This window comes from Pristiophorus japonicus, chromosome 19 (genome assembly GCF_044704955.1).
Source record: "Pristiophorus japonicus isolate sPriJap1 chromosome 19, sPriJap1.hap1, whole genome shotgun sequence".
Classification (NCBI taxonomy): Eukaryota; Metazoa; Chordata; class Chondrichthyes; family Pristiophoridae; genus Pristiophorus; species Pristiophorus japonicus.
In genome coordinates, this window is record NC_091995.1 from 3,729,693 (window position 1) to 3,747,489 (window position 17,797).

At 48.8% G+C, this 17,797-nt stretch overlaps 1 protein-coding gene across 1 annotated transcript in view; it reads left to right on the forward strand.

The window, feature by feature from the left end:
* nelfe (negative elongation factor complex member E) overlaps positions 1–17,797 on the forward strand; it is a 61,031-nt gene that overhangs the window by 2,393 nt on the left and 40,841 nt on the right. Inside the window, exons 2-5 of the mRNA XM_070861138.1 lie at positions 3,688–3,757; positions 8,837–8,982; positions 11,524–11,598; positions 12,995–13,032. Coding sequence (XP_070717239.1) covers positions 3,688–3,757; positions 8,837–8,982; positions 11,524–11,598; positions 12,995–13,032 — 329 coding nt within the window. The remainder of the gene's footprint in view (positions 1–3,687; positions 3,758–8,836; positions 8,983–11,523; positions 11,599–12,994; positions 13,033–17,797) is intronic.

Genomic DNA, 17,797 nt, shown 5'->3' on the forward strand with positions numbered 1-17,797 from the left:
CACACACACAGGGGGGTAATTGTTTACATAGGGTCACACACACAGGGGGGTAATTGTTTACATAAGGTCACACACAGGGGGTAATTGTTTACATAGGGTCACACACACGGGGTAATAGTTTACATAGGATCACACACACAGGGGGTTAATTGTTTACATAAGGTCACACACACAGTGGGTAATTGTTTACTCAGGGTCACACACAGGGGGTAATTGTTTACTCGGTCACACACAGCGGGGTAAATGTTTACTCAGGGTCACTGGGGTCTAAAATCACCATGGCAACAGAGCAGGTCACACACGGGGCAATTGTTTACTCAGGATCACTAGGGTCCAAAATCACCGTGGCAACAGAGCAGGCCAGAGGGGGCAAGTGTTGTCCCGTATTTGCATCGCCAGGAGTCTCCAGAAATTAAAGATTAATCTCCTGGACACTCACAGAAGCTGTGAGCAAAACCCGTGAGAAAATAGCGGTGAGATTAAAGTTACAATTTTTCTTCATTTGCTTTGAGCGCTTTTCATTTTTCAGTTATCAAAGTATTGGAGACAGCAGGGGGGAGGGGAAGGTGGGTGGCCAGGGTGGGTGGGGGGGTGGGGGGGGGTGGGCGGGGGGGAAGAAAGGCTGATTGCCTGGGGAGGGCGGTTGGCAGCAGGAGATCAAGTAATGAAACCTGCAGGATTGCGTCGAACCAGAATTGCCAGCCTGATGTCCTGCGGTGTTGCAAAATGGGTAGTCCAGGTCACAGGTCAGATCGATTGGACCAGGTGATGCAGATGTAACATACGAACATAAGAAATAGGAGCAGGAGCCGGCCATACGGCCCCTCGAGCCTGCTCCGCCATTTAATACGATCATGGCTGATCCGATCATAGACTCAGCTCCACTTCCCTGCCCGCTCCCTTATCCCTTTATCGGTTAAGAAACTGTCTATTTCTGTCTTAAATTTTTTCAATGTCCCAACTTCCACAGCTCTCTGAGGCAGCGAATTTCACAGATTTACAACCCTCTGAGAGGAGAAATACCTCCTCATCTCAGTTTTAAATGGGCGGCCCCTTATTCTAAGACCATGCCCCCTAGTTCTAATCTCCCCCATCAGTGGAAACATCCTCTCTGCATCCACTTTGTCAAGCCCCCTCATAATCTTATACGTTTTGATAAGATCCCCGCTCATTCTTCTGAATTCCAATGAGTAGAGGCCCAACCTCCTCAACCTTTCCCCATAAGTCTGTCCTCATTTTGAATTCACGCATTCAGTCCTTTCGCATTATTCTGTGATTTTATATCTATAGACTATGCAAGATCATGCATCTGTGTGCAGTTCCTGTCGTACACTCGTAGCACCCTTGCCTCTGAGTCAGAAGATTGTGGGCTCAAGTCCCAGTGCACAGACTTGAGCACAGAATCTAGGCTGACACTCCCAGTGCAGCACTGCTCTGTCGGAGGTGCCGTCTTTCAGATGAGACGTTCAACCGAGGGCCCGTCTGCTCTCTCAGGTGGATGTAATAGTTCTCAAAGAAGAGCAGCGGAGTTCTCCCCGGTGTCTTGGGTCAATATTTATCCCTCAATCAACATCACTAATAAAAAAGCAGATTATCTGGTCATTGTCACACTGCTGTTTGTGGGAGCTTACTGTGCACAAGTTGGCTGCCACGTGTCCGATATTACAACAGTGACTACACTCCAAAGGTAATTCGTTGGCTGTAAAGCATTTGCGACGTCTTCAGTTTGCGCTATATAAATTTAAGTTTATCGTTCTTAACAATAGTGGGTTGTCAGGTGGAGAATTCTTCAGCGTTTCTCACTTTGAAGCCAATCACTTGTTTGTTTCCTTTAACTTACTGAAACGAGATCAGTTCTGATAAATAGCCATGGGTTGACTATTCCAACGCACTCCTGGCTGGCCTCCCACATTCTACTCTCCATAAACCAGAGGTGATCCAAAACTCGGCAGCCCGTGTCCTAACTCGCACCAAGTCCCGCTCATAAGAACATAAGAATTAGGAACAGGAGTAGGCCATCTAGCCCCTTGAGCCTGCTCCGCCATTCAACAAGATCATGGCTGATCTGGCCGTGGACTCAGCTCCACTTACCCACTCACCCATCACCCCCTGTGCTCGCTGACCTACATTGGCTCCCGGTTAAACTACGCCTCGATTTCAAAATTCTCCCCCTTGTTTACAAATCCCTCCATGGCCCTCGCCCCTCCCTATCTCTGTAATCTCCTCCAGCCCCACAACCCCCGAGATATCTGCGCTGCTCTAATTCTGCCCTCCTGACCATCCCTGATTATAATCGCTCCACCATCGGTGGCCGTGCCTTCAGCTGCCTGGGCCCCAAGCTCTGGAACTCCCTCCCTAAACCTCTCCGCCTCTCCACCTCACTTTCTTCCTGCAAGACGCTCCTTAAAACCTCCCTCTTTGACCTTCTCTTCTTAGTCAGTCCCTCGGAGTCGAGGATGACTTGCTTCCACACTAAAAATGAGTTCTCAGGTGACCGATGAGTCTGATGTGGAACCTACAGTCTCTCACAGATGGGGTAGACGGTGGTTGGAGGGACGGGTGGCTGGGGAGCCTGGGCTGCCGTGCGCTCCTTCCGCTGCCTGCGCTTGGCTTCGGCTTGCTCCCGGCGCCTTCCCGGATGCTTTTCCTCCACTTTGTGCGGTCTTGGGCCAGGGATTCGAAGGTGTCGGTGGGGATGTTGCTCTTTTTCAAGGAGGCTTTCCTTGAAACGTTTCCTCTGCCCACCTGGGACTCGCTTGCTGTGTTGGAGCTTTGAGTAGAGCGCTTGTTTTGGGAGTTTTGTATCGGGCATGTGGACGATGTGGCCCGCCCAACGGAACAGGTGACCAATCTCTGTGACTAAGCTGATGGCTGTAGTAATACCCGCCCTCCTGTATGGCTCAGAGACATGGACCATGTACAGTGGACACCTCAAGTCGCTGGAGAAATACCACCAACGATGTCTCCGCAAGATCCTGCAAATCCCTTTGGGAGGACAGACGCACCAACATTAGTGTCCTCGACCAGGCCAACATCCCCAGCATCGAAGCACTGACCACACTCGATCAGCTCCGCTGGGCAGGTCACATTGTCTGCATGTCAGACACGAGACTCCCAAAGCAAGCGCTCTACTCGGAACTCCTTCACGGCAAACGAGCCAAAGGTGGGCAGAGGAAACGTTACAGGGACACCCTCAAAGCCTCCCTGATAAAGTGCAACATCCCCACCGACACCTGGGAGTTCCTGGCCAAAGACCGCCCTAAGTGGAGGAAGTGCATCCAGGAGGGTGCTGAGCACCTCGAGTCTCGTCGCCGAGAGCATGCAGAAGTCAAGCGCAGGCAGCTGAAGGAGCGTGCGGCAAACCTGTCCCACCCTCTCCTTCCCTGAACGACTATCTGTCCCACCTGTGACAGGGACTGTGGTTCTCGTATTGCATTGTTCAGTCACCTAAGGACTCATTTTAAGAGTGGAAGCCAGTCTTCCTCGATTCCGAGGGACTGCCTATGATGATGATGGTGGTCTCCTACTGTAATTTCTTCTTGTGTGGCTCGGTGTCAAATTTATTTGTTTTGCCTTATAATACTCCTGTGAAGCGTCTTTGTACGTTTTATTACGTTAAAGGCGCTATATAAATACATGTTGTGTGTAAGAGCTGAGTTTGTTCTGACTTTGCGTTATTCGTTGCAGAAAAAAGCACTGATGGCCTTGAAGAAGCAGAGCTCGGCAGCACAGACCAACCAGGGCGGAATTAAACGATGTGAGTACCCCAGGTACCCGGGCCCGATTTCCCCGGTCCGTGCTGGTGCAGGGGCAGCAGGGTGTGTTGCAGTCATAAAATCATAGAAATTTACAGCACGGAAGGAGAGCATTCGCCCCATCGTGTCCGCACCGGCCGACCAAGAGCTATCCTGCCTAATCCCACTTTCCAGCTCTCGGTTCATAGCCCTGTAGGTTACGGCACTTCAAGTGCACATCCAAGCACTTGGAGGCAGTTCAGAGAAGGTTCACTCGGTTGATTCCAGAGATGAAGAGGTTGACTTATGAGGAAAGGTTGAGGAGGTTGGGCCTCTACACATTGGAATTCAGAAGAATGAAATGTGATCTTATTGAAACGTATGAGGAGGCTTGACAAGGTGGATGCAGAGAGGATGTTCCCACTGATGGGGGAGACTAGAACTAGGGGGCATAATCTTAGAATAAGGGGCCGCCCATTTAAAACTGAGTTGAGGAATTTCTTCTCGCAGAGGGTTGTAAACCTGTGGAATTCACTGCCTCAGAGAGCTGTGGAATCTGGGACATTGAATAAATTTAAGACAGAGATAGACAGTTCCTTAACCGATAAGGGAATAAGGGGTTATGGGGAGCGGGCAGGGAAGTGGAGCTGAGTCCATGATCAGATCAGCCATTATCATATTAAATGGCGGAGCAGGCTCGAGGGGCCGTGTGGCCTACTCCTGCTCCTATTTTTTATGTTTTTGCTTTTTAAATGCGGTGAGGGTTTCTGTCTCTACCACCCTTTCAGGCAGTGAGTTCCAGACCCCCACCACCCTCTGGGTGAAAACATTTCCCCTCAAATCCCCTCTCAAGCTTCTATCAATTACTTTAAACCCCCTGGTTGTTGACCCCTCTGCTAAGGGAAACAGGTCCTTCCTATCCACTCTATCCAAGCCCCTCATAATTTTATACACCTCACTACGGTCGCCCCTCAATTCCTCAGAAAGTCGGCCCCAGAATGGAGAGGGGAAACAAAGGCTTGATTGGCATCCCTTCCGGGCATCTGACGAGGGTGGCATCTGGCTCGGTTGGGATGCCCGCCGTGGTTAAGTCACCTGCCACCACTGGCTGCGTGGGCTTGCGTTTAATGGCCCGTTTGTAGTGGAGGGTAACTGGACCTCGGTTATAGCACCTCGTCAAGTAGCAAGTCCCTTCAGGAAAAGCGAAGAGGGGAGAGGGGGATTACCAATAAGCACAAAGCTGTGACTAGTAACAGTCGTGTCTGTGTGTGTGTGTGATGTGCCTCCTGTTTTTTGCCTCGAGTCTAAATTTCCGAATTGCAGTGATGAGAAATGTTTTCTGATTCAACATCCTCCCTTGTGAAGGGAATCCACTTGTGTTACGCACTGGTCACTCTGCCACGGCATTGCACACAGGTCGTTAATGTTTTATAAATAAGAACATAAGAACTAGGAACAGGGCTAGGCCATACAGCCCCTCGAGCCTGCTCCGCCATTTAATGCGATCATGGCTGATCCGATCATGGACTCAGCTCCACTTCCCCGCCTGCTCCCCATAACCACTTATCCATTTATCGTTTAAAATGATCCCCTTATCGTTTTACTGCAATTATGTCATCATATGCAGTCGCTCGGAATCGAGGAAGACTTGTTTCTATGAGTCCTTAGGTGGCTGAACAGTCCAATACGAAAATTATAGTCTCTGTCACAGGTGGGACAGATAGTCGTTGAGGGAAGGGGAGGGTGGGACAGGTTTGCCGCACGCTCCTTCCGCTGCCTGCGCTTGATTTCTGCATGATCTCGGCGCCGAGACTCGAGATGCTCAGCCCCCTCCCGGATGCACTTCCTCCACTTAGGGCGGTCTTTGGCCAGGGACTCCCAGGTGTCGGTGGGGATGTTGCACTTTATCAGGGAGACTTTGAGGGTGTCCTTGAAATGCTTCCTCTGCCCACCTTTGGCTCGTTTGCCGTGAAGGAGTTCCGAGTAGAACGCTTGCTTTGGGAGTCTCGTGTCTGGCATGCGGACAATGTGGCCTGCCCAGCGGAGCTGATCGAGTGTGGTCAGTGCTTCGATGCTGGGGATGTTGGCCTGGTCGAGGACGCTAACGTTGGTGCGTCTGTCCCCCCGGGGGATGGGGAGGGTGAGGGTGGTTTGGGGGCAGAGGGGGTACAGCGCAGCCAGTGTCAGAGCAGTGAATGACAGACCCCAGCCTCAGTAATTTCACGTTGGGAAGCACTGGGAATTGATATTGCAGTCAGTTTCAAAGGAGTAATAACAGCGAACAATGTTACTGGCCATTTTATTTCTCCTTATCTAAGGAAGGATAGACTTGCCTTGGAGGCAGTACAACAGAGGTTCACTAGATTGATTCCTGGATGAAAGGGCTGTCTTATGACAAGACATTATGTAGAATGGGCCGATACTCTCTGGAGTTTAGAAGAATGAGAGGTGATGTCATTGAAACACAAGATTCTGAAGGGGATTGACAGGGTAGATGCTGAGAGGTTGTTTCCCCTGGCTGGAGTGTCTAGAACTAGGGGACACAATCTCAGGAGAAGGGGTAGGTCATTTAAGATAGAGATGAGGAGGAATTTCTTCACTCACAGGGTTGTGAATCTCTGGAATTCTCTGTCGCAGAGGGCTGTGGATGCTGAGTTTCTCAATATATTCAAGGCTGAGATCGATAGATTTTTGGAGTTTAAGGGAATCAACGGATATGGAGATCGGGCGGGAAAGTGGAGTTGAGGTCGATGATCAGCCATGATCTTATTGGATGGCGGAGCAGGCTCGAGGGGCCGTATGGCTGACTCCTGCTCCTATTTGTGATGTTCTTATGAAATCTCATTCCCTCTGGTCCTGATTCTGCCGCTATGTGGTGTGTAGTGCAATCCCTCAAAGACTGCACCCTCGGTACTGCTATAACGGGCTCCGTGGGTGCTAATATCAGTCTCCCCCCAACTTCCTGCTCCACGTGTCTCTGGATCTCATTTCATAGCACAGCCACGGAGGTCTGTTGCTGGAGCTGGGATTCGGGGAGGCGAGAGATGGTGTGAAGGAAATTAAAGAGAGCTGGCAGAAAAAGATTTTAAAACAGTCCACCTTTGAGCAAATTACTGAGAGTATGTTTGCGTGTGTGTGCACGTGTGTGCGTGTGCACACGTGGTTGTGTGTGTGTGTGTGTGCACACGTCTTTGTGTGTGTGTGCACATGTGGTTGTGTGTGTGGGTGCGTGCGTGCGCGTGTCTTTGTACAGAGTGATCAAGAAATGGAATTGGAAAATAGGCTGTTCTTACTTTTTGTGAAACCTCCTTGTTTCTTTCTGGGTCTACATTGGCTCCCGGTTAAACAACGCCTCGATTTCAAAATTCTCCCCCTTGTTTACAAATCCCTCCATGGCCCTCGCCCCTCCCTATCTCTGTAATCCCCTCCAGCCCCACAACCCCCGAGATGTCTGCGCTCCTCTAATTCTGCCCTCCTGACCATCCCTGATTATAATCGCTCCACCATCGGTGGCCGTGCCTTCAGCTGCCTGGGCCCCAAGCTCTGGAACTCCCTCCCTAAACCTCTCCACCTCACTTTCCTCCTTCAACCCGCTCCTTAAAACCTCCCTCTTTGATCAAGCTTTCGGTCACCTGTCACTTTGGGGCCGAAATTGCCCTCCGCCCCAAACGTTGCACTTACCGGTTTGTGAGTGGGGCGGCTAATCCAGCGAAATTCAGGACTTTCTTTATTTTCCCCAGCCGGAGCGGTGTTGCAGTTGTCAGCGGGGCGGAAGTGAAGGCAGGTCAGAACGGCCGTTGCTCCAAGTCATCAGCGCCGCGCTGACGGGTCACAGCGTTCCCCCGTCCCCCTCCTTCAGTTAAAGGGGGGAGGGGTCGCTGCGAACTCTGCAGCCACGTTAGTGGCAAACACTGGGAGGGTTTCGGCCCGGCCAGCGGCCTGGCACCCAAGCAATCCTGCAAATCCCCTGGGAGGACAGACGCACCAACGTTAGCGACCAGGAGTGGACGGATGAGGCGACCCAACCGAAATTGCCCCCCCCCGGGCCGGAAGCGGCGGGAACAGATTACCGCGCCGCCCTCTTACCGACTGACGGCGACCCGCTATCCAGCCCCCGCATGGAACTGCCCCCGACAGCTTTCCCCGGCGGCTGGGCAGCGCGTCCGCCCTTAAAGGGGAGGTGGTGCTGCTGGCGTCGCCATATTATTGGCTTTTTGTCGGCCGACTGCCAGGTCGGGCTGGCAATTATATCCACCCTCTCAGGTGGATATAAAAGATCCCATGGCCACTATTTTGAAGAAGAGCAGGGGAGTTATCCCCGGTGTCCTGGGGCCAATATTTATCCCTCAATTAACATCACAAAAACAGCTTATCTGGGTCATTATCACATTGCTGTTTGTGGGAGCTTGCTGTGCGCAAGTTAGCTGCTACATTTCCCACATTACAACAGTGAGCACACTACAAAAGTATTTAATTGGCAGTAAAGTGCTTTGTGACATCCGGTGGTTGTGAAAGGCACTATATAAATGCAAGTCCTTTCTGTCTGTCTGTCTCTCTCTCTCTCTTTCTCACTCTCTCATTCATTCTTTCTCTCTCATTCTTTCTTTCTCTCTCATTCTTTCTTTCTCTCTCACTCTCTCTCTCTCATTCTTTCTTTCTCTCTCATTCTTTCTCTCTCATTCTTTCTTTCTCTCTCATTCTTTCTCTCATTCTTTCTCTCTCATTCTTTCTCGCTTTCATTCTCGCTTTCTTTCTCTCTTTCTCTTTCTTTCTCTCTTTCTTTCTCTCTTTCTCTCCTTCTTTCTCTCTTTCCCTCTTTCTTTCTCTTTCTCTCTCTCTCTCTTTCCTTTCTTTCTTTCTTTCTTTCTTTCTCTTTCTCTTTCTCTCTTTCTTTCTCTTTCTCTCTTTCTTTCTCTCTCTCTTTCTTTCTCTCTTTCTTTCTTTCTCTCTTTCTTTCTTTCTCTCTTTCTTTCTTTCTCTCTTTCTTTCTCTATCTTTTTCTTTGGATTAAAAAATAAATTTCAATAAGAGACAGAAAAGTGCAGTTCACTGTGTCTATTAATAATGGAAATGTTCCCTGGCCTGTAATCTCTCTTGGGCAGCTCTTTCTGACCAACCCATCATCGACACTGCCACGGCAACAGAGCAGGCAAAGATGCTGATCAAGTCGGGAGCCATCAGCGCCATCAAAGCAGAGAACAAAAACTCGGGCTTCAAACGCTCCCGGACATTGGAAGGGAAACTAAAGGTAAGGAGCAAAGTCTACCCACCACTTTAAACATTCACTCCCTCCACCACCGGCGCCCCCTGGCTGCAGTGTGTACCATCTACAAGATGCACTGCAGCAACTCGCCAAGGCTTCTCCCAAACCCGCGACCTCTACCGCCTAGAAGGCCAAGGGCAACAGGCGCGTGGGAACACCACCACCTCCACATTCCCCTCCAAGTCACACACCATCCTGACTTGGAAATATATCGTCCGTTCCTTCATCGTCGCTGTGTCAAAATTGTGGAACTCCCTCCCTAACAGCACTGTGGGAGCACCTTCATCACACGGACTGCAGTCGTTCAAGATGGCGGCTCACCGCCACCTTAATAAGAACATAAGAACTAGGAACAGGAGTCGGCCATACGGCCCCTCGAGCCTGCTCCACCATTTAGTAAGATCATGGCTGATCCGATCATGGACACAGCTCTACTTCCCTGCCCGCTCTCCATAACCCCTAATCCTCTTATCATTTAAGAAACTGTCTATTTCTGTCTTAACTTTATTCAATGTCCCAGCTTCTACAGCTCTCTGGGGCAGAGAATTCCACAGATTTACAACCCTCTGAGAGAAGAAATCTTTCCTCATCTCAGTTTTAAATGGGCTGCCCCTTATTCTAAGACTAAGTCCCCTAGTCTCCCCCATCAGTGGAAACATCCTCTCTGCATCCACCTTGTCGAGCCCCTCATTATCTTCTAAGTTTCAATAAGATCACCTCTCATTCTTCTCAATTCCAATGAGTAGAGATCCAACCTCCTCAACCTTTCCTCATAAGTCAACCCCCTCATCTCCGGAATCAACCGAGTGAACCTTCTCTGAACAGCCTCCAAAGCAAGTATATCCTTCCTTAAATACGGAGACCAAAACTGTACGCAGTACTCCAGGTGTGGCCTCACCAATACCCTGTATAATTGTAGCAGGACTTCTCTACTTTTATACTCCATCCCGCTTGCAATAAAGGCCAACGTTCCATTTACCTTCCTGATCACTTGCTGTACCTGCATACTATCTTTTTGTGTTTCATGCACCAGGACCTCCAGGTCTCTCTGTACTGCAGCACTTTGCAATTTTTCTCCATTTAAATTATAATTTGCTTTTTTATTTCTGCCAAAGTGGATAACCTCACATTTTCCCATTTTATACTCTATCTGCCAAATGTTTGCCCACTCACTTAGCCAGCCTAAATCCCTTTGCAGATTTTTGTATCCTCCTCACAATTTGCTTTCCCACCCATCTTTGTATCATCAGCAAACTTGGCTACATTATACTCGGTTCCTTCATCCAAGTCGTTAATATAGACTGTAAATAGTTGGTGTCCCAGCACTGATCCCTGTGGCTCCCCACTAGTCACAGTTTGCCAACTAGAAAATGACCCATTTATCCCGACTCTCTGTTTTCTGTTAGTTAGCCAATCCTCTATGCATGCTAATATATTACCCCCAGCCCCGTGAGCTTTTATCTTGTGCAGTAACCTTTTATGTGGCACCTTTTGTTAATAAACCAACTAGCTTTTAATAGCAATGTGTTGCTATGAATTCTTAAGCAAAGAACCCATGAAGCAAATACTGCCCACCCATTTTGCTCCGTCCCAGCTAACCAGAGCCTCCTCCGATTGTCTCTCAATCCCTTTTTTATGGTTCGCTTTAAAGAGCTGCCCCGATTACTTGCTCCAGATGTCGCCGGGTGAAAATGCTCCACCCGACGCTCCCCTCTTATCCCGAAATTCCTCACTTTAAGCCCATGTCCCCTGGTAGCTGAACACTTCGCCATTGGTCTACAATTTTCCCAGATCAGCTTGCTGCTGAAGTAAGCGAACGCAGTTTTCTTCCCCTTCCCACCTAACCTAAATTCCACCCTCCCTGAATTCCCTCAATCACTCACGCAGCACAATCTGATCTTTGTTGCCTGATGCATGTTGTGCTGGAGCAGAGCAAATGTGCTGAGCTGTTGGGAGTGTTTGCTGCTGAATAACCCAGGACCGAATTGCCCTTGCGAATGAAACACCAAAACTCTTGGCCCATCCCAACTGATGCCCATTGTCTCTCCAGCCCATTTTGGGCGTCAGCTAGAATGTCAGCCGTGGCTCAGTGGGCAACACTCTCGCCGCTGAGTCAGAAGGTCGTGGGTTCAAGTCCCACTCCAGAGACTTGAGCACAAAAATCTAGGCTGCCACTCCAGTGCCGTGCTGAGGGAGCGCTGCACTGTCGGAGGTGCCGTCTTTCGGATGAGGCGTTAACCCGAGGCCCCGTCTGCTCTCCCAGGTGGACGTAAAAGATCCCATGGCACTATTTTGAAGAAGAGCAGGGGAGTTATCCCTGGTGTCCTGGGGCCAATATCTATCCCTCAGTCAGCATAACAAAACAGATTATCTGGTCATTATCACGTTGCTGTTTGTGGGAGCTTGCTGTGTGCAAATTGGCTGCCGCGTTTCCCACATTACAACAGGGACTACACTCCAAAATTACTTCCGGTGGTCGTGAAAGGCGCTGTATAAATCCAAGTCTTTTATTGCTTGTCTCTGCAGGATCCTGAGAAGGGACCGACCCCATCATTTCAGCCCTTTCAACGCAGTGTCTCTGCCGATGAAGACAACGTAGAGGTCAGTTAACAAGCGAAGGATTTGTCGTTGCAGGAATTTGGGCGGGAGTGGGGGGAAAAGATGCGGCTAAGAGTAGGTCTATTCCCCCTTCTGGAATGTGGGATTATAGATAATAGATGGTCACCTTCATCTGTCCTGGCAGTAATCTGGTGGAGCGCATATTACATACATCGCGGCTTCAAAAGCAACAGAGTCCTAAATATTTAGCAGTTCATTTCAGCAATTGTTCAGCCCAGGACCCGATGAGCTTGTACATGTCGGGAGCTCTATGTTTCCTTTCTTTGGCCCCCGCCTCGTACGGAATGGGGGGCAGGGGGATACAAGATAACAAATTAATTAACACAGGGTCACTGTCCAATTATGTACCCCGTTGCTTTGTAATCCAGACAGGCACACTTGAAGATCACTGTTGGGGTAAAAAGAAGACTTCTCTTGCTCAAGGTGGACTCCTTGATATAGGGAATCGACACCCGCCCCTATCCCCGCCCCTAAAGCGACCACGGAATCACTCAGACGAAACCTCGGTTCAACCGGTTTTTATTCAAGCATGCAGGGGAAGGGTTCACGGATGAACCTTCTAAGAACAGAGGTTTTACACCTACAGTTACACAGTTTCCGAGGTGTGCGATCCTCCTACAAAACCTCCTGTGACCACCGGTTGGTTTACAGCTGATTTACAAAGCTATATTGATTTGTTAACCCTTATCGGACTGGCTGCTGAGTGGTTTCGCAAACCTCTCCATCGCGGCCTTAGTTGGAATGTGTTGTTCCACTGTCTTAACCTTGCTCCAGCGTTTCCAGCTTGGTCTGCAGTTTTTAAAGATAAACACATAGATAAGCAAAGCTATTCCCTTTAACCTGATTCCATGCCATTTTCTATCATTCTGTACCAAAGTTCAAGCTTTGCTGTGTAACAAGCTTTGACGCTTCCCCATCTTAAAACCCATTATAAGCGTGCTTTACGTACATAAGTGAGTTTTACGTACAATCGGTCAATATTACAATCCCTCCCGTAAGGTAGAGGAACTTCTGATTCCTCAGAACCTCCTAATACTGATAAGCCCCACAATCTGGGCCATGTGTCAGATCCATTCACTACCTTCAGTACCCACTTTAGTGACCATCTATCTGTCTGTCTCCCACTTTAGTGACCGTATTTTATCCCCTTACATTCCCAAAGGGCACTACGGCAATCAAATAGCACTTCTTGTCTTTTAACTGTGGAGGAGATTTGTTCATTTTTGATACCTGTTCATTTTTGATACCTGACCTCCAGAAAAACCATCGCAGGGTCTAGATTTTGCATAAGCGCCCCCGCCCCCACAATCCCCAGTCTTTTTTCGGTGGATCCGGGCTGGGTGGAAACTCTGTTAATCAGTGCGTCTTGATTTCACAGGTCTGCAAACGCCCACAGAGGAAGTCTCTATACGAAAGGTACTCGCAATTTTCTGTCACCTTGTAATTATATTTGTCTATATTTCTGGTAGTTAAAATTTTCTCTCTTCACTGAGTGATGGTTAACAGACATATGGTTCTCATGCCACTGGACATTTTGGGGCCGAAATTCACCCCTGCCGGACACGGGTCGCACTTGCCGTTTTTGTGGTGTTTTGGCCGCCAACCATAGAGGACTGGTAAACGTGGATGAGAACTTTGAAATCGAGGCGTTGCTTAACCGGGAGCCAATGTCGGTCAGCGAGCACAGGGGGTGATGGGTGAGCGGGACTTGGTGCGAGTTAGGACACGGGCTGCCGAGTTTTGGATGAGCTTAAATTTATGCAAAATGGGAGGCCGACCAGAAGTGAGTTGGAATAGTCGAGTCTAGAGGTAACAAAGCCATGGATGAGCAGTTTCAGCGGTAGATAAATTGAGCCGGGTGGAGTCTGGCGACGTTATGCAGGTGGAAATCGGAGGTCTTAATGGAGTCGGATATGTAGTCGGAAAAATCTTGTGGGTCATGTACAACACTAAGGTTGCAAACAGTCTGGTTCAGCCTCGACAGTTGCCTGGGAGAGGGATGGAATCACTGACTGAAAGGGTGGTGGAATCAGATTCAATAGTGGCAGTCCATCCTGCCATCCCAAAAATGACCCACTTATTCCTACTCTCTGCTTTCTGTCCAATAACTAATCCTCAATCCATGCTAATATATTAACCCCCAATTCCAATAACCAATCCTCAATCCATGCTAATATATTAACCCCCAATTCCAATAACCAATCCTCAATCCATGCTAATATATTAACCCCAATCCCAATAAGTAATCCTCAATCCATGCTAATATATTAATCCCCCAATTCCAATAACCAATTCTCAATCCATGCTAATATATTAACCCCCAATTCCAATAACCAATCCTCAATCCATGCTAATATATTAACCCCAATCCCAATAACCAATTCTCAATCCATGCTAATATATTAACCCCAATTCCAATAACCAATCCTCAATCCATGCTAATATATTAACCCCAATCCCAATAACCAATTCTCAATCCATGCTAATATATTAATCCCAATCCCAATAAGTAATCCTCAATCCATGCTAATATATTATAATTTCCCCCCCAATTGGCTTGGGTTTTTATCTGGCTTTTGCCTCTCCCAGGAGATCACATGGCTCCGGTTGGGGTGGAGTGTAGAATGTTTCAGTATAAGGGGTGTCACAGTTGTGTGGGGCGGACTGGTTGGGCTGGGTGCTCTTTACCTCTCCGCCATTGTTCATCGGTTTATATGTAACCTTCAGGGCTGCTGACCGAGGGCCGAGTGGCTCTTTGTCGGCCGACGTGGACACGATAGGCCGAAAAGGCCTCCTTCTGCGCTGTAAATTTCTGTGTTTCTACAACTCCGAATCCCAATAACTAGTTCTCAATCCATGCTAATATATTACCCCAATCCCAATAACCAATCCTTAATCCATGCTAATATATTACCCCAATCCCAATAACCAATCCTCAATCAATGCTAATATATTACTCCCAATCTCATGAGTCCTAATCTTGTGTAATAACCTTTGTATGCCACCTTATTGAATGCTTTCTGAAAATCCAAATATACTACATCCACTGGTTCCCCCTTATCTACCCTGCTATTTACACCCGCAAAAAACTCTTAATAGATTTGTCAAACATGATTTCCCTTTCATAAAACCGTGTTGACTCTGCCTAATCATATTGTGACTTTCCAAGTGCCCTGTTACCATGTCCTTAATAATAGATTCTAGTATTTTGCCTGTTGCTGAAGTCAGGCGAATTGGCCTATAGTTCCCTGTCTTCTCTCTTCCTGCTTTCTTGAACAGTGGAGTTACGTGGAGATGTTTCCACTTGTGGGGGGACTCCAAAACTAGTGGCCATCAATATAAGAGAGTCCCCAATAAATCCAATCGGCAATTCAGGAGAAACTTCTTTACCCAGAGAGTGGTGAGAATGTGGAACTCACTGCCACAGGGAGAGGTTGAGGCGAAATACAAAGTTGCATTTAAGGGGATCCTCATCACAGGCAGTCCCTTGAAATCGAGGAAGACTTGCTTCCACTCTAAAAATGAGTTCTTAGGTGACTGAACGTTTCAATACAAGACTTACAGTCCCTGTCACAGGTGGGACAGACAGTGGTTGAGGGAAGGGGTGGGTGGGACTGGTTTGCCGCACGCTCCTTCCGCTGCCTGCGCTTGATTTCTGCATGCTCTCTGCGACGGGACTCGAGGTGTCAGTGGGGATGTTGCACTTTATCAGAGAGGCTTTGAGGGCATCCTTGTAACGTTTCCTCTGCCCACCTGGGGCTCGCTTGCCGTGAAGGAGTTCCGAGTAGAGCGCTTGCTTTGGGAGTCTCGTGTCTGGCATGCGAACAATGTGACCTGCCCAGCGGAGCTGATCGAGTGTGGTCAGTGCTTCGATGCTGGGGATGTTGGCCTGGTCGAGGACGCTAACGTTGGTGCGTCTGTCCTCCCAGGGGATTTGCAGGATCTTGCAGAGACATCGTTGGTGGTATTTCTCCAGCGACTTGGTGACTACTGTACATGGTCCATATCTCTGAGCCATACAGGAGGGTGGGTATTACTACAGCCCTGTAGACCATGAGCTCGGTGGCAGATTTGAGGGCCTGGCCTTCAAACACTCTTTTCCTCAGGCGGCCAAAGGCTGCACTGGCGCACTGGAGACAGTGCTGAATCTCGTCGTCAGTGTCTGCTGTTGTTGATAAGAGGCTCCCGAGGTAGATAATCACATGAGGGAGAAAGGAATAGAAGAAAATGCTGGTGGGCTGAGATGAAGTAGGGTGGGAGGGGGCTCGTGTGGAGTATAAACACTAACGTGGAGCAGTTGTGCCGAGTGGCCTGATTCTGTGCTATCGACTCGATGTTATCAAACGCAGTTGGAAATTCCTGAGGTGAGCCAGAGGTTAGTAATTTGTGTGTAAATTTTAGTCTGGCGCTGAGCAGAGCCCATCAGGAAATTACTTACCATCTTTCTCCTATTTTTAAGATTATTGTGCATCAGTAACAAAGTGGCGTCTACAGTGTGATCTCCATTTGCTAGACACAAATCACATCAATCTCGAATATAGTAAAAGTCTTGCCTATACTTCATGTAATAACCAAAGCCATTGTCTTTGGCCCCGGCCACAAACTGCGTTCCCCGGCCACCAACTCCATCCTTCTCCCTGGCATCTGTCTGAGGCTGAACCAGACTGTCGCAATCTTGGGGTCATATCCGACCCGGAAATGAGCTTCCGGCATATCCACAGCATAACTAAAACTGCCCATTTCCACCTCCGTAACATCGCCCGTCTCCGCCCCTGCCTCAGCTCATCCGTTGCTGAAACCCTCATCCCACGCCTTTGTTGCCTCTAGACTTGTCTATCCCAACGCACTCCTGGCTGGCCGCCCACATTCTACCCCAAGTAAACCAGAGGTGATCCAAAACTCAGCAGCCCGTGTCCTAACTCGCACCAAGTTCCACTCACCCATCACCCCCTGCGCTCGCTGACCTACACTGGCTCCCGGTTAAACAACGCCTCGATTTAAAAATTCTCATCCTTGTTTACAAATCCCTCCATGGCCCTCGCCCCCTCCCTATCTCTGTAATCTCCTGCAGCCCCACAAACCCCCGAGATGTCTGCACTTCTCTAATTCTGCCCTCCTGACCATCCCTGATTCTAATTGCTCCACCATCGGTGGCCGTGTCTTCAGCTGCCTGGGCCCCAAGCTCTGGAACTCCCTCCCTAAACCTCTCCGCCTCTCCACCTCACTTTCCTCCTTCAACCCGCTCCTTAAAACCTCCCTCTTTGTCCGAGCTTTTGGTCACCTGCCGTAATTTCTTCCTATGTGGCTCGGTGTCAAATTTATCTGTTTTGTCTTATAACACTGCTGTGACCCACCTTGGGACGTTTTACTGCGTTAAAGGCGCTATATGAACACAATTTGTTGTTGTAAGTGTGGCCTTCAGCCTGGCCACACTTTGTTCAAATCAGACCATGATTGTTATAAAACAGCATGTCCTCTGACTCATGGTGAGTAACATTCTGGGAGAAGTGCACATTTTTAAAGATTGTGCTGAAGCTATTCTACTTACTGGAAATGGCACTATGTTGCTGTGGGCAGGGGCGGGGTGGTGGGGGGTGGGGCGGGGGGGCGAGCAGGGGACAGAGGGTTGAGTGATTAACCAATGCCATTTGTGCTTTTTGGATGAGACGTTAAACCGAGGCCTCATCTGCTCTCGCAGATGGATGTAAAAGATCCCACGGCACTATTGCGAAGAAGAGCAGGGGAGTTCTCCCCGGTGTCCTGGGACCAATATTTATCCCTCAATCAACATAACAAAAACCGATCATCTGGTCATCATCACATGGATGTTTGTGGGAGCTTGCTGTGCACAAATTGTCTGCCGCCTTTCTGACATTACAACAGTGACTGCGCTCCAAAAGTCTTGCTTACAGTTATACAGGGTATTGGTGAGGCCACACCTGGAGTACTGTGTACAGTTTTGGTTTCCATATTTACAAAAGGATATACTTGCATTGGAGGCAGTTCAGAGAAGGTTCACTCGGTTGATTCTGGAGATGAGGGGGTTGACTTATGAGGAAAGGTTGAGGAGGTTAGGCCTCTAGTCATTGGAATTTGTAAAAACGTATAAGATTATGAGGAGGCTTGACAAGGTGGATGCAGAGAGGATGTTTCCACTGATGGGGGAGACTAGAACTAGGGG